Genomic DNA, 23,595 nt, shown 5'->3' on the forward strand with positions numbered 1-23,595 from the left:
CACCATCCCAGCCAGGAGAAGGACAGCTGGGCGGCACTGGGGGCAGCCCCAGGCATTGGTCATCTCCCTGGGGTTGGAGATGGGGATGGGATGGGACAGGACAGGACACCAGCCTGCAGGTTGGGCCCAGCCCAGGTGCCACAGCCAGTCCCAGCCCAGCTCAAGGCAGGTGCCTCACCTCAGGTGAGGTCCAAGCACTGGGGCCTCAGCTGAAGGCAGGTCTCAGGGCTGGGGTGGCCTGGCCAGCGCCTCCCACAGCAGTGCTTGGTGGTCTTCCCTTGGCCCTGTGGAATGGGGACCCCCTTGGCTGTGCTGATCCTTAGCTGACCCCCAGTACCTGCAACCAAACCCTGTTGAGGGGACACGTTTAGGGCCCCAACAGTTTCTACAGAGCTATTTTGAACAGAGGAAGGTGTAAGCAATGCTGGATTCTGTATGCTACATTTGAGGAGTTTGCGAGTGTTTCCTCTAATGGTACCTAGCAGTTTTTTCCCCTCCCCCCTCATTTTATGAATTGCAACACTTGGCTTTGAAGGGCTGACTGCATTTCATGTATGTTCATGTGATGCTTATCAGCCATACTTCCTCATTCTGGAGGTACCAGTGTGCTGCAGCACGTCTAGGTCAGCAGAAAGCAGGACAACAGCCAGCTGGGAGGCCAATCTGCTCCTTGCAAACGCTTCTGGTTCAGGAAGTGATATTTCTTCACTGATCATCATGTTCTGGGCCAATCTGAGATGATAGTGATATGAAGCGTGGTGCTGTGCCGGACGTGCTCTGGAAAATGTGTTTGGCCAGCTTGGTGAGGAAGTGATTGCAGCAAACTGCTTCTAGCAGGCTGCCGAAATCCCTCATCTTGTGCAAACCACTCTCACTTTGAACTTCAGAGTTTTAATCTGAATGTTTCAACCTCTTTCTAATTACATAGGTGCCAGTTATTGCCCTTCTATTAAGCCTGCTAGTTTCCATGTTGTTCCTTTCCAAAAAAACCCAAAGCCAAGATACAGGGTATAATATTAAGCTTTAGACATGTCTTATTCCTGGACCATTTCTGCCACAGGCTCATGTGCAGAACAAACAGAGCTAATAGCTGCCAGAGCTCAGTGAAGCGTAGAAGCTGAGTTCACTCTTCTCCACTCCTTTTTCCCTCAAAGTTTCACTGATCAAAGATATATCTTAATATATTCACTTTGAGGTAGTATCAGACATGTCAAAATGTGAAAGGTGTAACTCAAGTTTAGTTTTTTAACATTTTAATCTTACAATGACAAAAGATTTATGGTAATTTACTAGTGAGGGATGTGGCCATGGCAGGGCAGGAGAGCTACCACAGCATGCTCATTTGTTGCCTTTTCCCTTCTGAAATCTGCTCCTGCTTTCTCCAGCACATAGTTTTGCAATGACTTTTTTTGTGTGTGTGGTTCTGTGTTTTGGACAGCGCCCAGATTTAGCTGCTGTAAAGAGCAGCCGGTTGCTGGGGCTGTGCAAACACGCTGGTTGCTAGGTGGGGTCTCTTGCACAGCCCTATAAAAGCATCACCAGCCCTCTGCTCTCTTACTCCTGACTGTGCTGTCCTGAAAAGTAGTATTTGTAAGGAAGAAGGTAGGTTTTTATAGTTCTTTGCTGCTCTCTGTAGACCTGGCAAACTTTAAGAACTTTAATTATTTGTCAAGTGACCTGGTGCAATTTTCTGTGGGTTGGATTTGCTGGCGTGGGAAAAGAGGGGTGTGGGCAGGAGGAATTCTTTCAGTTTTGTAACGTTTCAGGTACAGGGAAGGGCTTGAACAATTACTGCTTTTGTTTAATGAATGTAAGGAATTGAAAAAAAATGCTTAAAAGATTAAAAACAGATTATTGCCTATGCTTTCTCTTTGCTTTTGTAGTAGGCTGCTGTCGAAATCTGCAGTAAAACTGGAGTTGCTGGAAAACTAACAAGCTTTGTATGGAAACTTAAAATAAGAAACAGCTGTTGTTACTTCAGTTTGTTGCTGTGGGACTGTAAAGAGTTCTTTGGTCATGAAAGTGATGAAAATGAGGCAAAGCAGCCTTTTAGAAGCATAAGAGCAAACCCCTGGTTTTGTGACTAAGAACTTAGGCAAAGCCAGATAAGTAAGGGCTGTGTCATCTGAGGTTTGTTCTGCTAAAACTTTCCACTGAATTTTCCAAGGATGGGATTGTCTTTCTCTCTGTTTTCATGCATATTCAGTAGACTTTCTCACTGTAAAATAAATTATTGTGTTAGATCTACTGACTGTTTTTCTGATAGGGTGTGATGACCTTAATTTACATCAAGATCCTGGTAACTAGCATTGGAGAGTAACCAGAGATGATATATCTGATACAGTTCAGGGTATGGTTAAATAAGCTTGGAGGAATGCTGTCATTTGACACAGACTGTAGTGTGGAAGTCTAATTTGTGTCTTTAAATATTTTCAATAAATATTGAGTATTTTCTCAAAACTTTTAAAAATTTGCCTATGTCTAGATCCAGGGTGCTTTTTCTGGGGACTGGGAGCCAGACAGAACGCGACATTGCAGTAATTTGCATTCAGTCTGGATCTCTGGGTTTTCATTCCAGTTGCAGTGTTGATCATCTCAATTGGAAATGATAAAATGCATAAAACCCACAATATTTTTCAAACTGAGAAATTCTAAGTTCTTGATCCTCTTTCCTTTGAAATGGGACATCAACAGATTCCAGTCTTGGAAGTGGGACACATGGCCTGGACAATATTTTGTTAAACAGAATAACTCTCAAATAGGTATTTGGTATGGAGTAACCAGAAAGAAGTGTCACACTTGTCTACCACTCTGTTGGTGCCTTTATTTTTTCATCTCCTTGTTCATAGATTTTGTCGTGAGCTCAAAAGTAAAGGAAAATATATGGCAGAAAGCCATTAGTTCTTCCATTCCTTTTCATCCTAAATTAAAATAATATTTTGACTGAATTTGTCCCTACTGGATCTAGGTATTGTTTACATGAGCTGTTTGCATTTTAGAGCAGCATGAGTCAAAGCATCGGGAAAGACCTCTACTCTGTCAGGGAGCTGGCTGTCTTCCTAGATTCCAGTCTTCTTTTTTCTTATCAACCATAATTTCTTATAAAGCAGGCAAACAGTTTTATATGCAAGGTGGTTTCGCAACTTTCTGAGCCAATTCAAGCGCAGTTTGGTCTTTAGCCCCTCTCAAGAGCCATTGCCTGCTTTGACTTCTATTAAACTTAATTTGTCTACTATGTGGAAATAGATGGATCTGCATGCCAAAGTGCCTTTATTTAAAAAAGGAGGAAAATAAAAGACTCAGTTTTGAAGGCACAGAATTCTTTTACTGTATCTCTAATATAAATTAGTATAGACATCAAGGTTTAGAGGCTTAATAAACCCGATTTAGTGTAGGCTAGCAGCCTTCTGCTCTATTCATCCCCAAGAGCAGCCAAGCCTCTATAGCTGGGTGTGAGGGGTGGGGGTGGGGACAGGCAGAAGCAATGGACAGGTTAGCAGTTCTCACTGGAGCCAGCTCTACCAGCTTTATTCCTGAGAATTGTTACTCTATCGACCAAAATGCAGTTTTGGTCCCACCTCGTCTTAGATCTGGTGCTATGAGACTGAATCTTGTTTCTTAGTTTTAAACAATTATACACCACTCTGTGAATCTATTAGTCGACAGCCGTATCTGTACTTGTCACTTTTGGTGACTCAGTGCACCTAGTATGGAGGCTTTAAAATGTTTCCATCCAGCTGCATATGGCCTCTGTGTGTGCTGTTATAAAATGCAGCAGAACTTTAGATACTATAGCACTTAATCTGGCCTCATATACTTCTTCTGTCAATGTAATAAGAGTATAGGAGTCACTATAACAGCTTGGTAAAATAACATTTTTAATAGCAACATAAGTATGCTTTTCCGATCCTCAATAAACGACACATGCGTAAAAGTTGATACTTAAAACTAACATAATATTCTGATCATTATTTACCCAGGTGAGACCTACTTTAAGTGACATATAAATAAAGATTCAGGGTCAGTTTCAGATTTTCTAGCAGCACTGGCAGAGGTGAATTTTGTGCCCTCAGGGCTGAGGGAAGGGCACAAAAGCACGGGTTTTCTGAGGAAGAGGGAGTGTGGTGGCTCCTGCCTCGGAGAAGGAATGGAAGGGTGGAGCTGGGCTGGAGGAGGGCCGTGGAAGGTAGCTGCTGCTTTGTTGGCAGCTGAACGTGGAAGTGAGTTTTAAAGTTTTGCCATGAGAGAAAGAAGCAGCTGGGCTGCAGCTACACTGCCTGGTCCTCCGTGTGTGCCGCTTTAAATGACTATTCTTTGTCCTTCAGTGAGACACAGGGCATAAGTAAGGTAAGTGTGTTTGCAGCATGTGCAACATCATTTTTTTATACTCGGGTATATGATCAACATTATATGATCTGTACCCCGAGACTATGAATAGCATTTTGTCTCTTCCCACTAGATTCAAAGATGCTTCAGGTTACTCAGTAACATTAGTTTATTATGAGTGCTTTAAGCTTTTCCTAGACTTTGCTATGGAAGTGTGTTTTGAAAAAAAAAAAAAAAAAAAAAAGATTTAATCTATTTTGAGCAGACCAAAAATACTTTATTTGGTAAAAAATTAATTTCTGCTCTTTGTTCCCTCGGTGTTTCTATTACCAAACAAAATATTCCTCACAGCAAAGTCTTTATGAATCAACCTATTTATTATTTTTGGGTCCTCAATGTCAAATCCCATCACAGTTGGTCTTTTTTCCCATTCTGCATGGTATCTTATGGAAAAGCTAGACTGATTTTCATGTTGAATGGTAAAAAGCAAAAATTACTTTGTTCCCATCCTTAAATGGGTAATGCTCTATTATTTTGTAGAAATTGGATGAAATAGATAAGAAATAAGGAACAGTGTAGGTGAAACTGTCCAATTTTACTCATCTTTCTTAGGAAGGAGCAAGACGAAGAAATTACATGAGAATATATTTAACAAGGGTATATCTTTTGTCTTAACGTAACATGGAAGAGCTCCAACCTCAGTAAATGATCGGACAAGAATACTTGTTTAGCATTGAATTTGAACAGAATCAAATATTTGGCAAGCTAAATGGGCATACCTGATACCTTAAACAATGAAGAAAGACAGACTTTAATTTCTCTCTGGTAACTTCCCTTTGAAAATCAATGCTAATGCTTAGGTATTGCCATAGTAAATAAGCAAATAGGTCAACTAGTTTACTCTTCTATTTCTAATCTAAAACTTCTGCAAGTAGCTAAGGCTGTAGGGGTGAACAAGCAATTATGGAGCATTGTCTCACCTGCCAAACATAAACAAAAGTTACCTGCATTTTACCAGGCCAATTACTGCTTGGGAATCTAACCCATGCATTGTCATAGTTCAAGAGAAAGGATTTTGAGAGAGGGAGATCTTAAGTTGCACTGGTGCTGAAAATGATGAAAAATGGTTTGTGACTAGATGAAACACGGTTTGTAACTTGATGCATCTCTTCCCAGAAACTCCGCCAACATGGCTATGGAATCAGAATTTCTTAAACAGGCATGGTTAATGGAAAATCAAGAGCACGAATGTATTGTAAGTATTATCACCTTTTGAGAGCATCATGCTTATTTTCAAGGACTTTTAGAAGTGATTTAAAGGCATAGGTCACAAACATGTCTTGTATACTCAAAGGGAAGAAAACCTATGGCAAAACTCCAGCTGATTGGAACTGGAACCCAGTTTTACTGCATCATATAATCTCATATAACCTAATGACCTGGGAAGTCTGGTATCAGATGAAAAATTACTCTTATTTGCACATGTCAGTCTAGTTATCAATTCCTGGGCAGAACTAGTTACTGTAATAAAACTGTAATTCACAGGGGCCAATAACTGATTTACCCAAGTCCTCCTCCTTAAAGTAGTAATCTGATGCACATGTGTGTGAATGTGTATGAACATGTTGAGATGATGTACATGAGGAAAACAGGGACTTTTAGGCTGAGGTACAGGAAGTCATGAGTTGGAGGCCAGGAATGTAAAGGAGGAACTCAAGTGACTAGTATATGCCTTAGTTTTCGTATCATGTGTTGTGCTTACAGTGGAAAGAGTCACAGTATGTAATAAAAAATCTCAGATGATCAGTACCGATAGTGATTAGAAGGGAGGCTTATGTTGGTGAGAAGTAAGGAATTACTGCACTAGGATGACATGAAGGGTCTTTGTGGTAATGAAGTTGATTAAGATACTGAAATGACTGTCAGCAATGGTAAAGGGACACACTGTGAAGTCACAGGAGATCCTGAAAGAACTTTAATCTTGAAAAAAGTTGAACATAAGGGGGAAATTTCAATAAATAAAGTTTTCTGCTTTAGACCTGCATGGATTTTGTGACTTTGCACAACATTTTGTGCATAAACCTTTGGCTCTACCATCCCTTTTCCCTTGCACTCCCAGGTTCCTGAGTCATTCTGGTTGTGTTGGTTACAGACAGATTTATTGCTAGTAGGTGTTTGTCATGGAAACCAGTATACAAAGATTAACCTGGGGTGCCTGGGAAACAGGCAGCAAACCAGTTCCATTCCTCTGTTGGCTTATCACACAAGTCACAGTGATTTTTTCAAAAGCAGGTGAGACACTGCTTTAAGTATGGAGTCCTTCTGCTCTCATAAAATTCCTAGTGATAGAATTGTGTAGGGAGTTACATATTTAATTATCAGATGTTAGAAATGTACAAAATTCAATACATAATGCTGTATGTAAAAATTGTATCTGTAAGACCTTGAAATGTGTCATGTACTACTTAATTTTAGCTGCAAAGGATTTAGAAAAATTAAAATAGCGAGTTGTTGAAACAGGACAAATAGTGTAGGTGATTCTGAAAAAGTTTAGGTAAACTACTGTTTTGTTTTGGTTTTGTTTTTTAATAAAAAAATCTCACCATATATCATACCACGGAGAATTTTATATAAATATTTCATCCAGGAATATTGGGGCATTTTATAGCTTCTTTAAAAGATGGTAATGAGTATGGCATCAGTTAGATAGTACTGTTGGGTTCTAAGTCCTACCAGTAACTTGATTTGTCATGTTGCTGGCTTAGGGCAAGGCACGTCATCTGTCACGTAGTGGAATTCATCATCCTTAGGTATTCCCAGAGCACTTTAGACATTGACTAGGGAGTGCCTATCTAGGAGTGGCTTCAACAAAGGCAGACAGTGGATGGTGCCTGTGAAGAAAGTGTGGCTTACATCTCAAGTTTCAAAGAATTTGAATAACAGTTTTCCACTTCGTAGGATTAGACTTGAACTCTTCTCCAAGATCTTGCATGCAAGAAGTGCTTGTAGCCTTAAATATGAGTCAGCTGGGAAGTCACTTAATGTGGTGCACAGTCATTTTGCATAAGATGAGCAAGGAAATTAGTAGCACTTTGCTGGCAGTGCCTGTGGGATTTAATTGTGGTTTTAGAGCTTTTAGAATTTGGACGTAATTGCCTAACATGACAGTTAGAAGTATTTTCCTGTGGAATCTAACTTACACTGAGAAATATGTCTTCAGGTGCGTAAAAGAATGTGTGAAGTATTTCCTGTTTAATATAAGAGATGTGAAAGGTATAGATCCAATGCATGTCCATTACTGAGTCCATTTAGTTCTCTGTAGTTACAAAACTGTGTATGTTCCTTGATAGTCCTGTAATAGACAATCCCAAATACATGGTTTATTTACGTATCTAAAATTGCTTCTTTACAAATATATTATTTGCAATGAGCATTTTTTTTTTTTTCTTTCCCCTCTGCAGAAAAGTTCAAAAGGTGGCTCTGGAGTACAGTCATACCCTACGTTTGATCCATCAGCTGATGTTGTTGCTTTGGACAAAGCTATTACTGTAAAGGGTAAGAGGAGTAAATATTTAACCTGCTACGTTGGGACTCTTCCTTAGGAAATTTTGAGAATGACACTGAATAAAATATCAGAATGAGAGACAACGGCAAGGAGGAGAGGTGCCTCTGCTTTTAAAAGCTTGGCAATACATTAAATTATGTCACTTGGTAACGAATCTCAACTTTGATATCCTGATGTTGTATTACAATTTCAGACCTTAATACTACATTAAAGTTCTTGAATATGTTGAAGGAAGGGTTGTAAAAATTTAATTTCTAAAAGAATTTAAAGAATCAAAAAATATTATAACATACCATACTAATACTTTTTATTTTGATTTCCATGAAATCACTGCAAGACCCAGGGAGTACGCTGACAATGTAGTGCATGCTTCTACTGCGCTTCTCTCTTTTAATGAAATTCACATTTGGCACGTTGCCTGTACTTTGAAACCATTTTAAATTTGACTTGCTGAGATTAAATGAGTATGCCATCTATTTTATTTTCAGTTATTTTGTAGTGTAAGTTCTGTACTCAGTACACTTTAAGACTTCCTATATGAAATTGTAGAAACATAGGTTTCTGTGTTTCATGGGAATCTTATTTATTTGGTTTCTTCATTACATCATTAATTGTAAGTCAGTAGATGATTAATTTTTTTCTTTGGTTAAACTGCAGTGTGTCAAGAAATCAAAATATGGCATAAAGCGAATAATAAAATCTAAAAATTATTATTTGGCTAAATGATGCACTAGAGGCAGCTATAATATTTCCAGTATATTAGACATGTTGTTCTTTGGTGACTTACAGGTGTGGATGAAGCCACCATCATTGACATCTTGACTAAAAGAACAAATGCTCAGCGTCAGCAGATCAAAGCTGCCTATCAGCAGGCTAAAGGAAAGGTAAAGTATATCCAAGCCAAGCTTAAATTTACACCCAGAATATCAGTGTTGCTCCTGGCTCAGATAGAACATATATCTTTAGCTTCGTAGAACAAAAAGTTACGGTCTCCTGCCTTCTGTAGTTTGTAAAAACCATGATGGAATGATAATACCTTGCAACTATATTGCCAAAGCTGAGCCTTTGAATATGGTGGCCACTATTTTGAAGTAAAAAAAACAGTTTTGAAGTTCTGACTTTCCAGGTTTTTGAATGCCCTGGAGATCCTTTAAATCACTACATCTCTGGGAATGCAGGGATTTTGCTACCACTGGGAAACAGTTTGCTGAGAGAAAGGGAGAGGTGGAGAATGGTACTTGGAGTCATTTCTCTGAATATTTCGGTCCAGATAGAATACTAAATAGGGTAGGAAAATTGTAGGAATGTAATGCTGTTCCACAAGTATACCAACATTAGTATGGGAACGGATATACAGAGAGCAGCGTTCGACATCTGAGTGGTAAAACTGCTAGTCCCTGGATCTGAGAAACTTGAAAATACTGCACGTGTCTGGAAATGGTTTTAATTGCTCTTACTTTTCTCTATAAAAAATTTTCTCCAGTTGAACCTGTAACTCTAATTTGAAATTACAGTTGCAGTTGGCATACCACAGTTACTAATCATTTTCCTCCTTGGAAAGTGATTTCTTTGAGTATTTTGCTTTGAAACTCTAAGTGGATCTTTTAACGACCAACTTAGAAAATAAGTCTAATATCTCATTTTAGCCTAGATTTCCTATTTCTGTTCAGGAAACCTCACTTGTGGTTTTCACAGCCCTCTCCCCTTTCAGAGGAAGCTTCAGCCTTGCAATTACATTTTTTAAGGACCTAAATTAAAATAAATCTTCAAGGACGCAGGGAGACTAATGCTGTTAGATTATTAGATACCCTGGGTCCTGGCATGCCATCAAAACCAGAACAGAACTAACTATGGACGCACTGCTTGCTGCTGAAATAATCTAGTTGGCTTAAATATCCCTAACAAAGCAGGTTGACCTTCTCACTTTTATAGCCACAGCCTTGGCACATACTTGCTGAAGAACAGGGGTGTAACTTTTAATGTAACAAAACAGAGTACTGAGCGTTTCCAGATAGGAGACAGAATGAATCAGATATACTTTTTTTTAAAACTTAAATTTAGGTCAAATTAGAACATAGCCCAAATCTTGACTTCAGGACTTGCAGTTTTGTGTAGCACAATACTATGTTATGGCCACAGAGTTTCCACTACAAGTTCTGTATGTTTTAAGCAATAAATGGATGATTTAAAATGTTACCCAGATTAAGAAACCCAGTCATAATTATAACAGCAATACAGTATCAACTTCTCTTAAAAACCAAGCTGCCTATTTTGAGTCTTCTTCTGATGCTGTAAATGGGTGAATATGGCTGAACTCCAGCGTGTGAAAGCACTCCGGAATACTTACTGAAAACCCCTGACACTTTGTTAACATAAAGGTGTGAAATTAAAAATTTCAAGTACTGCTTCATAATTCTTTCTAGTAGCTAAAGGTATGATGTAGACTAAGATTCATGAGAGATCAGACTTAATTTCTGGACTGTAGCTGAAGAGCAGCTTTTTACCATTCACTAGATTAGTGTGTTTCTTATTCTTCCTGTCACAGAGTCTGGAAGAAGCCTTGAAAAAAGTTTTGAAAAGCCACCTGGAAGATGTTGTTGTGGCCCTGCTCAAAACTCCAGCTCAGTTTGATGCTGAAGAATTAAGAGCCTCTATGAAGGTAAGGCAAAATCTTCTGAGAAAAGCTTTCCTAAAGAGCATAAATAATTACTGGGGCCTGTACATGACACTGAACTTAGATTTCAAAGCTTTAACATTTTAACCCCATTTTGTAAAATAAATATATACTGGTAACCCAGGTTCTGAGAACAGGACCCAGCAATCTCTGCTAAATTTCAGAGTTGATGAAGATTGGCTGCAAATGGTATTCTTTGGTGAGAATGAACTGTTTTTGCATTCTGAAAAGTGGTTGCTGATGTAGTAGTGGTAGAAAGCCATAGTATTTACATACATGTTTATGTAAGAGAAAACAAAAAGCGAGGGGGATATTTTTCTTCATAAATTTTTCATTCCTATCTTTTACGTGCATGGGTTGGTCCCTTTCTTGTTTCCTTTGGGTACCAGTGGTATTAGTGTGCTAAAAAGTTAATTCCAAAAGAACTGAAATAACAATATTGTATGGAAGCACAATGTTCTTCATTTTTCTTTCTTGTCCCACATGGGGCCTTCAAAGCCGAGTCCATGATTTTCATCTTATTTCTGGTCTTCTAAATTTTAAGTATCAAGTAACATTTCTAAAAATTCAACCATTTTTATCAGGGACTTGGAACTGATGAAGATACCTTAATTGAGATTCTGGCCTCAAGAAACAACAAAGAGATCAGAGAAGCCAGCAGATACTACAAAGAAGGTAATTCAGAGCAAAAAAGAAATATTAATAATATAAGTCTACAGTAGACACATTACAGTCATAGCCCCACTTCTCAATATGAGAAGTTGAGATGACATTGTAGAAGGCAAGTGAATCTTCACAGGTTGAAAGAGTTGTAGGGAAGTGAGGTCACACTGACTTTTTTTCTGATCTACGTGGATCCCAGGGAAGGAAAAGGTACATCATCACCAACAGAACTGCAGATGTCTCATGGAATGGGCAATGCATTTAGATGCTTTCTGGGATGCAAGCAAAACACAGCTGCTTTTATTCTCTTACAACTGAGACCTGGCTAACCTCTTATGATCTCACTAGGCTTGAAAAAAAAAGCTTATTGAGTTAGCAACACAGATAACATTAGCAGTAGGAACAATCAGTGAACTAAAGGGGGACAATCTTTGAAGAGGTAACTAAAATGTGTTGTGGTATCTCTCATATATGTAGAGTTTACTGCAGTCAGTGTTGTCTAATTAAATCATGTTTTCTGAGAATATAGGATAATTTTTCCAAGATATTTCCATTCAAATAGCCTCAGTTAGAAGCCTGAATTAATACTTTGATTTTTTGGAAGAGTTTTGTGATTGAGTTCACTGCTGATAAGAACAACCAGAAATAAGAATGAAAGACAAATGGGTCAGAAAAGGTTTCAAGCTTTTTTTTTTTTTTGTACTTCACAAGCAAGAGCCCAAGACAATGCCACCCACAAGACCTTAGGAAAGGACTTTTTCAGCAGATTTTGAGTTTAGCCTCCAATTGCACAGCATGTCTCAGGGATTAAAGGACGTGTTACAAATATACCCCTTCTCTTGAAGATAAATGAGAGGAAGTGAGAAAACTGCATTTCTAGTGGGCCTATTTAAGTGGGAAATTAAGAAAGGGCTGAAAAAAACAGTCATAGAATGGTTTGGGTTGGGAGGAACCTGTAAAGATCAACCTAGTTGATAACTTTAAAATGAACTACGAATCCTTTTCCTTTCAATTTCAGTGCTAAAGAGAGATCTGACGCAAGACATTATCTCTGACACATCTGGAGACTTTCAGAAGGCTTTAGTTGCTTTAGCGAAGGTATGCTGTACTTAAGCATTTTGAGTGACATTACCCATAATAAAAAAATAATGTTGTCAAGACTATTTTAGGGAGAGACATACAATAAATAAGGATTTTGGGAAGATTTATTTCCTTGCATTACGCACATATCTTAGATCATATGAAATTGTTCTTAAACAAGCTATAATGAGATTTTATCTCAAACATATTTTAAAAAACAATGATGTTTGTAATTATTTGTCAGTTATGCTTTTAAGACTTATATGTAGTAACTGTCTGTAAACACTTGAAAAAACAACAGGAATAATGTCTTGTCAATTGACTGGAAATAGAAGAAGAAGAAATACTTACAATTAGAGAAATCTTTTCGCTTGCTGTTAAGATATGTTTCTAATAATTATATAACAGGGCAGGGAGCTAGCAAGTGTACAAAGTGTCTTGTGAATATATGTTCAAAAGTAGATGAGTTTAAATACTGGAGCTGCCCAATAAGAAGACCATTTTAAAATGCATAAATGATTGAGTCCATGATTCTTGGGTACATGTATGAAGCTTGTACATGCACACAGGACTGTTTTTTGATACCTCCATGTGCATTGTTTGGCTCTTCAGTTTTTGGTTTGAAACCAACTTGAAAGGAATATATTTAGTGGTCATCAGGGAGCAAATCACAGCTTTCAAAACTGTAACTTTACATTAAGAAACAATATTTCCTGTGAATTTTAATGTAGGACTTCAGAAATAAGTTGCTGATGGCCTTAGAAACATGATCTCCAATTGATTAACAAATACAACAGCTATATTGACAGAATGATTGTCATAACTCTATCTGCAGTTACATATTAAGTCATGTATGGGAATGGTAGTGTGGAACTCTAAAATGATGAGTTTTGATTGAACTGTATGATTGTGAGTACCAGTGAACTTTTATGTATTTATTTATTTGCTTATGTAGGCAGACCGATGTGAAGATTCTTATGTGAATGATGAGCTTGCTGACAATGATGCCAGGGTGAGATCATACTTCATCTGACTTACTTGAGATTACAAACTCTGGCTGTGAATGTTCCACTTGAATCTTGTGCGCTGCAGACCTAAAAGATATTTCTATGTTATGTAGCTGTCTTTTCTGAGGGGATACTATTTTAACAAGTTCATGTAAGCTTCACCATCTGCAGGAAATTAAATCTCCACTCTAATATCTAGCTTCGGAAACATTTCTGCAAGATCTCTTCTAGTTCATGTAAAGTGTGCAGACCATTTGCAGTAGAGGTCAACAACTGGAGAAATTAGACACAATCTTCCTTCTGTTGTAACATAGTTCTTGAATTACGGGACAAGTGAGAGAGTGTTGTTAAATCTTCTTTGCTGCTGTGTGGAGTTCTTTAATTATTACTTCTAGAGAGGTTTGAGGAGGTGAGGAAAATGCAGGAAACTTACTTGATTCTTACTTTCCATTAAAGTCATTCCTGGTAACACCAGGAGTACTTGGTGCACAGGTTGCTCCTTCACATTTGTCCAGTTAATATCAGAGATAATTTTGTTTGTCTGAAGAAAGCTTGCCAGTCCTAAACTCCCACGCAGACTGTAAGTGTATCATGATATGTGAAATATATCTTCATTCAAGAATGTAATATAACCAGGAGAGCTAGATGGTGATGAAAATGTGTTTTGTTGCTGCATAGTGTTCTCTAGGTACTATTATGACATAAGTGAAGTATGAACTTGTAGAGCTAGAGTTAATTTGAGGTTGTGTAGAGTTTTGTTATGGATTGTGTCAAGGGCTAGAATTCTTTACTGACAAGCAGTAAGTTACGTTTGGCTGGTAGCCTCAGCAGTACAGTATTTCTGTTTCGGTTTTACTATACTGATGTTAACTTTCGTACTTTCTTTTCTTTATGACAGGCCTTGTATGAAGCAGGAGAGAAAAGGAAAGGAACAGATATTAATGTGTTCGTAACTGTTCTTACTTCAAGGAGCTATCCACATCTCCGAAGGGGTAGGTTGGATGAAACAGCGCTTCACAGGAATTGTATTTTGAATGTGGCCTGCTCATGAACTAAGACAAGATATAGAATATCAAGACGTGATTCTGACTGCTACAAAGGTCTTTGTAATTGCATACATGCTTGCTGACTAAGGGTGGAATTGGCAGCTTGGATGTTCTGTCTACTCGGGATGAGCAATTTCATTTAGGTTGTTAAGAAAGCTATTACCATGAAGTCTCATACGGCTAGTTATTACAAGGACAATGGATTTGTGTGGCAGGGGTTCTCAACGCTCCCCAAAATGGTCTTGTTTCTCAGCCAGTTTGCCCTGGGTACAGGAATATCACCTAATGTCACAGGCTCCAGTGGAGTTATTGGACCATTTCTATCCCTACCAATGGGAACATGAACACTACCATCCTAACAAAGTCCCATTCCTTATGCTCCGTCCACCAGCCCATGGACTAACACTGCTCTTTACACTGTAGTGGCTGAACAAAATGAGAAAGATGGCCTACAATCAGCCATCTGTGTGCACTGCTGCAGCAGTGAGGGCAGAATAAGGCAGAGGCAGTGCAGGGAGAATACTGTATTTTCGTTATTATCACCAAGTTTTCTTCCCTTATTTAGTCTTTCAGAATTACACCAAATACAGCAAGCATGACATGAACAAGGTACTGGATTTGGAGCTGAAAGGTGATATTGAGAACTGCCTGACTGCCCTTGGTAAGTGGTTCTGCAGATTGTAATCTAGTATATATATGGATCATACGAAAACCTACTTTTTACTTCTGTTACGCTTGCTCTGATAGGAAGCCATTCTGGGCTTACCTTGCCTCATTGAGAAACTTGCTAAATAATACTTCGGAAAATCTTGTCTGAACATAGTGATCTGAGTTATTTAAAGTCAGTTAAAGTTGATGAATGAGTAGAAATACCTGTCTTTATATGTGGAAGGGTCTTCTAAGGAGAACAGATTGTCATCAACATCGGAAGATCTTTACAATAAATCAGTGTGCCAAAAAGAGCTGTCAGAACAGGAACAATGCGTATCAAAAATCCTATAGTTTTGAACCTGTTTTCAAAAACCCAAGATCAAAACCACTCTTCTATAAGTTTGTTGGTTTTTTTTTTTTTAAAGACACGAATAGTATATGATTATTAAAAATATAACTGATTTCCTTCTGTGGTTTTGTTCAAGAAAATATTCTTGTAAGGTTTGTGATAGAGGTGTATACTAAACCCCTTAACATTACTGTTCCTTATGGAAAATAAGGTGAGACAGTGACTCACTTAAATCACTCTTATCAGTGGACCAGGGATGGAATCAGAAGCCAGACACCCATCTTGTTCTCAGCTTTTGTATCACAGTCCAGTTTACTTTGCATAAATTCCCATTAGATCCTTTTAATATCAGAAGTGGAGGGCAAGCTCAGTTTACAAAACATCAGATCATAACCCCAAGCTCTGCTGTAGAAGACACAAATGCTTTCCTCTTTTTCTTCTTGGGAACTGCAATATCTTTCTTAATTTTGTGGCAGTAAACTAGGGAATGCAGTCTTGTAACTATTATCCCCTGACTGAAGTGCTTTCTGAATAGACAGAGGAAAGAAGCTGCTACTTCTCCCATATTTTGAAGACAGGTAACAAAGAAGTAGATAAATAGGATATGCCAGTAGGAACACTGCAACTGCTTCTAAAGTGTTTTCTTTCCAAACTTTTGCCTTTTGTTACTTGTTACGTGTGTAGCAGGTGTGACCTTATCTTATTGTTTCATTACAGTGAAATGTGCCACAAGCAAGCCAGCTTTCTTTGCTGAAAAACTCCACTTGGCGATGAAGGTAACCTAAAGAAAGAACCTCTCTTTGTAAGCATGGGGTGCTTTGTGAAGTGAAAAATAACAAGCTAGCTAGAGCTCTCTAAGCTCTTTGTGTGATAAAAAAAAAAACTGCAGAAGGAAATTCAGTGTATTTTTCTCTCCTTCTGTTCTTTCATTTGAAACCTCTGAGGTTTCCATAGGAGGAACTGTTCATCTGCTATAGTGTGTTCAGGAAGGCATCTGTGTGTCCATACATATGTCTTTTACTCTAGACAGTGACAGAAAGCTAACTGTAACCTTTCTTATTTATGAAACCACAAAAATATTAGGGAAAAGTAAATCAGAGAGCAATTAGAGATCTGGACAAGAACCTTCTTGAAGCTTAAGATTAGACAAGACACTCATGGTCCTTCTGGCAAAGTTGGAAGCTGAGTTGAGTGAGGCAACTGGAGATCCTGAAACAGCCTAGTATGAAGGCATTTTCATAGCTCCTGTGACCTGGTTAGGAGCAGTATGTGAAAAATTGAGTGAATCATTAGGAAAATACAGTTCATTGCACTCTTTAAAAAAAATAATTAAAAAAGGCAATGAAGTCTAAGTTGTCTCTGGTGTCTAGCAAGCACTGTGAAGGACATGCCTCTTTTTAGGAGACAGCTGAAAGAAACGTGTAAAAAGGAAATCCACGGAGAGAGGTAGCTTGTCAGAAGTGAATTGTGCTCATAGGGAACCGAAGGGGAATATGAGAGGAACCGCATATAGAGATACTGAAGGAATGGGATATGGGCCCTTGTACACCCACAAAGAAGTCTGATGGATTAACACACAGAACCTTGAATTAAGGGGTTTCAATGACATAAGTAGCGTCCTTTCTTTCTTATTTCTTTTTTGTTTGTTTTTTGTTGTTGTTTGTTTGTTTGTTTTCTGTTTTTTTCTTTTTTCTTTTCTTTTTTATTTTCTTTTTTCCGTTTTCTTTTTTCCTTTTTTTTCTTTTTTTTCCATTTTCTTTTTTCCTTTTTCTTTTTTTTTCTTTTTTCTTTTTTCCTTTTTCTTTTTTCTTTTTTTCTTCTTTTTTCTTTTTTTTTTTCTTTTTTCCTTTTCAATTTTTATTTTTTCTTTTTCTTTTAACAGGGCTTTGGGACACGGCACAAAGAGCTCATCAGAATCATGGTTTCACGCCATGAAGTGGATATGAATGAGATCAAAGGCTATTACAAGAGGCTGTATGGCACCTCTCTCCGCCAAGCCATTATGGTAGGTTTTCTGTCAGGTGACATATGAAGTGGGAAACAACTGAGTGATTTAGGCCATTCAGTAAGTGTTTGTTAACTCTTCTGCTCCTCAGACACCTTTTCATATCGAGTAACTCATTGTAGCTGAGCAACTCATGTTCCCAATGGCCCTCATGCTGGTTGAATAAATTCATTTTCAGGGGCAATGTTTTTGTCACAAAAGGTGTAGCAATTTGTCAGTAGTGGTACATGTCTGAGGATATCATCTTGCAGTAGAGGCCAAGAGTTGAATGCCTGTGCTTGGGCATGTATAAGGTACATTGGCAGGAGGTTGGAAATGATTGTACTGACAGATCTATGGGAGATACTTGATGTAACTGGCTATTGGTTTTTAACATTTGAGGTACTCCTGCAAATACCTTATTAACTTGACATTTAATTGGCCTGCTTTCCAGATAACTTAAGTAAAACTATCTTCTTAAAGGGGACAGACCACCCAATTTATTTTCCGGAAGAGTTAAACCAGTAAGGGACTTGAACAAAGCTAAACTTGCTTTGTGGAGGCGAGTAGACAACACTAAAAAAAAAAGTCTTGATTGGAGTAGAAACGTACTCCCTACATCTATCAAAATCCCTTTTTGATTTTTATTGGTGTCTGCTACTTTTTCAGTTAGGTGCCAAAGGTCACTGTTTTTCTTCCATCATGAGTGTGTGTGATCTGTAATTTGGTATGTAATTACATCACCTGATCATCTTCCAAATTGGTGATTGCATCCAAATAGCTTGAGGTGCAGTTTGGTTTCACTAAACAATTCATATGTCTCTGCAAAGCAGATTCAAGTTTAAGAAAACTGTGTGTAATAATTACAGTGCATACTTAATGCATATTATCATTTTTTTTTCCAAGCCAAATAAGCAATCCTATGGTGAATCAAATATCACTGTACTACTAGCCTGTGTTTGAGGTAATCCTAGAAACAATGTGTATAGTGTTTTAATATTAATGAACATTGGACATCAGTGGTCAAAGAAGGCATTTTCACTTTATCTGGAGAAGAAAAGCTTAAGATCCTAGACAGAAAAAAATCTGCTGTACTTCTCTTCCTTATTTATGCTGTGAGACCTCCTAGGATTTTTATTGGCCTCTGCTCCACTCGGGAAATGCATGTGTTTATTTCTAGGTCATATGACTAACTTCAGTGAGGGCACTTAGTTCAAGCTCACTCTGTGGCTAACACATATGTGTTATCAAATGGTTAATTTATTCAGGTGAAGGATTGCTGTTTGGTGCCTGTATCTTGAATGCTTACTGAAATTTATTTCACTTGAGACCATTATCCTAACAGTTGTGTTTTTTTGTTCTTAAATTGACAGGATGAACTCAAAGGGGATTATGAAAACATCCTGGTGGCTTTGTGCGGAAATGATAACTAAGTTTCACATTTGTACAATGCACACAAGCCCTGTTGCTTGAAGGTCTTTCTATTTGCCTCGGCTGTCTATATAATACAGGCTTTACACTGTGAGATTTCGCTCGAATGGTACTTAGTCTGTATGCGTTATGTCAAAAACGTAACCTGGAATATATTTTTTCAGTATCTTTATTCTGAATGGCATTAATATCTCTTGTTGCCATTATTTATCCAAAGTCAAAGAGTTCCCCCAAGTTTCTGTTTGCTTTATTAACCATGAAAAAGGTAAAGTTTTTATCTATGAGAAACAAATAAACTTTTAAAAATAAAATTAACCTGTGTGGAACTTTGTATGCCCTTTGTTGCTTTTCTACATTTAATTACAAGTTGTGTGTGTACAGTTCATGAGAGAAAAAAACAGTAAATAACTTAAACAATCAAAAAAGGATGTAGCAACATCACACAGTATAGCTGAGCCTATACCTTTCCATTTTCATTCAGCTAGGGCTTATGTAAGCCAGATTTAAGAAAAATAACTAAAGATAACTTACTAAAGAAATTTAACAATATAAAAAATTTAACAATATCTCTATCTTGTTCTTTTTTCATTTAAATTCCAGAATAAATGAATTTGTTACGTTTTGTATATAGGAAAAAAATTAAAAAAAAAAGACTTGACAAAACTCTTCATAACCCCTGTAGGACTTTCATCTTTTTCCTGATGAGTTGCGTAAATTTTTTATATTATCTTCAAAGTGAAAAAACTACTATTACTACTTCTATTTAGGACAGAATTCATGCCTGGCATTACTGTCCTGATTGTGCCAAATGCTGTGCAAATGAGTTATTATAGCCCTCAGGTGCAGTGGTGGAACTAAGCATTACTTGGTTCTTCGTTACATGCAAATACTGCTCATCTTTGTTATGGGTGATCTCCAGTTACTCGTTTGAACAACAACATGATAAACTATTTGGAAGTTAAAGGTCATCCCGGTTAATTCATGTTAAACATTGCAGGTCCTCTTCTATTCATATTGGGATAGTCTATGATAACAGAACTAGATGCGTGGAAAAGGAGAAGTCTTATTCTAGAAGAAACATTGACATTGCCAGAGTCGGAGAGAAGATTCCAATGTGCCTTCCACAGGGCCAAGTTTTGATCTATCCCAATTATTTTCCAAGATCTAGAGTTCCCACCCTACTGTAGTTTACTTTGTTGGTAATCCTTATTGTCCTCACAGGATAAATGGAAGAGAGAGATTCCAACCAAAGAAGTTTGTGGGACATACACATGATAGTGGTCAATAAGAACAGAAAAACAAACCGACAAGCAGAAACTCGCAGAGATCATGTGCTGAGGGATCTATTTGATCAAATGGCAAGCTTCAGAGAAAACAAAACCAAACCACCTTTCATATTTTGAGTGTGACATGAGTAAAAAATGCATTTTCTTAAGTGTCAGGTGTCAGGAGAATGCAATTCCCCAATCCTTTAGTCCATATAATGATGAGTTGGAAAGGTTGATTGTGACATTAAAAGTTGACTGGAAGTGAAGTCTAACTTTACAGCATATGAAATGAAGATGGTGTCTTGATTCTTTAGCAAAACCCCCTTGCTTCCTTTCTTACTAAAGAAAATGCATAGAAGGGAATGATTAGTTGCAGCTGTCGTTTCCTTTTGAACTTGTGGTGATAATCATACATGTTTTGATTATATGCATATAAATATATATATATATGCATATAAAGCATGTATGTTTTGCTAACCTCTTTGGCATGGGTAACAACCTATTAAAAATGAAGAAACTTCAATGAATGTTTTTTGCGATACTAACTGTGTTGCTGGCCAGACCCTTGGAGGAGCAAAAAAAAAACAGAGCAAACTTGTACTCAGTGGATGGGTCATAACTAATTAACTTGTAGCCAGTAGGTTATTAGTCCTAATCATGAAACTCTTGTTTCAACATTTCAGTCATTGTGAAATTGAGACTTGCTGTAGCTATGCAAAGGGAAAGAATTTGATTTCATCAGCATAGGAAAATTGTTTTTCAAGAGTTATGTTTCCCAGAGAAGCCAAAAGATGCAAAAAATCCATCAAAAAAGTTGTAGCAGGTTTTTAGAAATTACTTTCAATTAATGCTTAAGGAATGATCGAAAATTTAAATTTATTTGAAGGGGTCTTTTTCTTTTTAGAATCAGAATTGTTTAGGTTGGAAAAGACCTTTATGATCACCAAGTCCGACTATTAACTTAGCACTGCCAAGTCCACCACTAAGCCATGTCCCTAAGTCTCACATCTGCAGATCTTTTAAATACTTCCAGGGATGGTGACTCAACCACCTCCCTGGGCAGCCTGTTCCAATGCTTGATAACCCTTTGGGTGAAGAAATTTTTCCTAATATCCAATATAAACCTCCCCTGGCACAAGTTGAGGCTGTTTCCTTTCGTTGTATTGCTTGTTACTTGGGAGAAGAGACCAACCCCCACCTCGCTACAACCTCCTTTCAGGTAGTTGTAGAGAGCAATGAGGTCTCCCATCAGCCTCTATTTCTCCAGGCTAAACAACTCCAGTTCCCTCAGCCACTCCTCATAAGACTTGTGTCCCCAGCTTTCTGGCGCTTCACTGAACGCGCCCCAGCACCTCAATGTCTTTCTTGGAGTGAGGGGCCCAAAACTGAACACAGTATTCAAGGTGTGGCCTCACCACTGCTGAGTACAGGGAGACAATCACTTCCCTAGTCCTGCTGGCCACAGTGTTTCTGATACTAGCCAGGGCACCATTGGCCTTCTTGGCCATCGGGGCACACTGCTGGCTCATATTCAGCTGGCTGTCAACCAACACCCCCAGGTACTTTTCCACTGGGGCAGCTTTTCAGCCACTCTTCCCCAAGCCTGTAGCATTGCATGGGGTTGTTGTGACGCAAGTGCAGAACCTGGCACTTAGCATTGTTGGCCAATTGATCCAGCCTGTCCACATTTATGCTTTTCATAAAGGCACATGCATCACAAAGTGAGCACCTAGAATTTTCATTGAGAGTAAAGGAGAAGATGGTATGAAGTTAAATGTGTTATTAATAGAGAAATGGTTATTATCTGATTACAAATTTTGCAGGACTGTGCAACAGAAAGAAGATTACTGTACATTGCTGCATTCTAAACAGCTGTCCTAATTTTAAGATATTTCACTATAATTTTATGTGTATCATTGCTAGAGAAAAGAGTAGCTGCATTTTGATTGTATTTGTACTCTGTGTCTATTTCTGCAGTTGCAAATGCTGCATCCTTTGAAGAGGAAGGATTGGTAGAGGTCTGTGTAGCAGTGTATCAATGAGGAGTCACAGGTTTACTACCACTACAAGCCAGCTAAATCTCCCTAGGCAATCACTTCTGTCTGAGATGCACATTCCTGTACAGTGAGGGTGCTACTTCCACAAACATTTAAAAAAGCACAAGTTGTTTTTTGTTTGGTTGGTTGGTTTTTTTAAAATCTGCTTGTGTGGCCATATCACAAGTGTCTTCAATGTTATAATGTATTTATACTACTCATTATTTCTGTGGGAATTTTGCAGCCAACTATCATAGTCCAGAAACTTGATTTCAAGTACTGTAAAAAATAGAGTTTAGGTTAATACTTGTGGAACAGAATGATTGCACCATCCATTTCACTGCCAGAAGACTCTCTGATTGTCTGAGTGGAAGAGAAGGATATTGCTAAACTTAAAAAAAATCATGGTTTTCAGTTATAGCAAAACCTAAGTGGCAAGGTGGTTTCCTGGAGTTAAGAAAGGGCAGTCCTTGTCCTAAAGAGCTATGCTGCACAATCAAGGGGGAAGAGAGACAGAGAACTGAATGAACCAGCACCAATAATAAGAGCATCAACAGAGCAATATAAATGAAGCTCTAAGTCACTCTAGTCGGAATATTGTTGAGAAGTGGGATTACCACAGAAGACAAGTAAACAAAGGTCATTTGGATCTTGTTTGCTCTTTCTTTTCTGCCTATCAAAGGACAAAATGTCACATAAAATCACTGCAAATGAGTTTGAAATGTAAGCCCCTAAGGACTCCATTCAATAGCATGCTCCTCTCTGTGCTAAACTGAAAGCATGGGATGAGCCCACAGTCCTCCATACCGAGGAGGGATATTTGCACGTTTTCTGCAGCTGTTTTCCTAATCAGTATTAGAAATAAAGCACCAGTACACGGAGAAATAAGAGGGGGGAAATAAAAAAGATATTTTCAAGTCTTTCTAAACTTTTGTCAAAACCAAACAGAAAGTCCTCCACACCAAAGTTAAACTGTAAAGAACCACTCAGTGCTCACTCAGGCTGTTTGGAGGAAGGCTTGCTTGGGCATAGTCAGTGTGCTGGAATTTTCACCACTATTTTAGTGAACAAAATGAATGAATTTTATACCTCTTCATGGTTAGGGAAACTCATTCAAAACAGCCTACAGAAATAAATAAGCCTTTAATCAAGTCTAAACAGGGGATAGATGGAAAGCAGCCTGTCATCATGTTTTGAAGACAGTCAGATGTGCTTTTTTTGGAAAGATATATATTAGAATTGTAGTAGGGTGAGGCTTTTTGCATTGAGCTAAGACTTCTGAGGAATGGTAGCCCACCCACTTAATGGGGAATGGCCATCCAGCCACTTAAAGCTTATGAAGGAGAGGTGAGGGGTGAAATCAAGAGGAAAGGAAATGTCAATAAATATGTTACAAAAAAGGCCATAGTGAAATTCATTAGAAGGCTTCTTTGCTTTGTTGTGAGTTGGTGCGAGGGGACCAAGGGGTCACCAAAAGAGCAACAAGAGGATCGAAACGTGATTTTTTTTTTCATC

The 23,595-nt window shown here is 38.1% G+C and overlaps 1 protein-coding gene across 1 annotated transcript; it reads left to right on the forward strand.

Annotated features, from left to right (window-relative positions):
* The first annotated feature begins 1,572 nt into the window (after nt 1-1,572).
* On the forward strand, nt 1,573-19,098 carry ANXA1 (annexin A1). The gene is made up of 13 exons (XM_009886404.1): nt 1,573-1,602; nt 5,503-5,581; nt 7,788-7,881; nt 8,681-8,775; nt 10,437-10,550; nt 11,150-11,240; nt 12,247-12,326; nt 13,264-13,320; nt 14,214-14,307; nt 14,927-15,022; nt 16,079-16,137; nt 17,244-17,366; nt 18,719-19,098. The coding sequence occupies exons 2-13, from the start codon at nt 5,516-5,518 to the stop codon at nt 18,776-18,778; spliced, it is 1,029 nt and encodes a 342-aa protein (XP_009884706.1). The 5' UTR covers nt 1,573-1,602; nt 5,503-5,515; the 3' UTR covers nt 18,779-19,098.
* Nucleotides 19,099-23,595: the final 4,497 nt, after the last annotated feature.

This window comes from Charadrius vociferus, unplaced genomic scaffold (genome assembly GCF_000708025.1).
Source record: "Charadrius vociferus isolate BGI_N301 unplaced genomic scaffold, ASM70802v2 scaffold505, whole genome shotgun sequence".
Lineage (NCBI taxonomy): Eukaryota > Metazoa > Chordata > Aves > Charadriiformes > Charadriidae > Charadrius > Charadrius vociferus.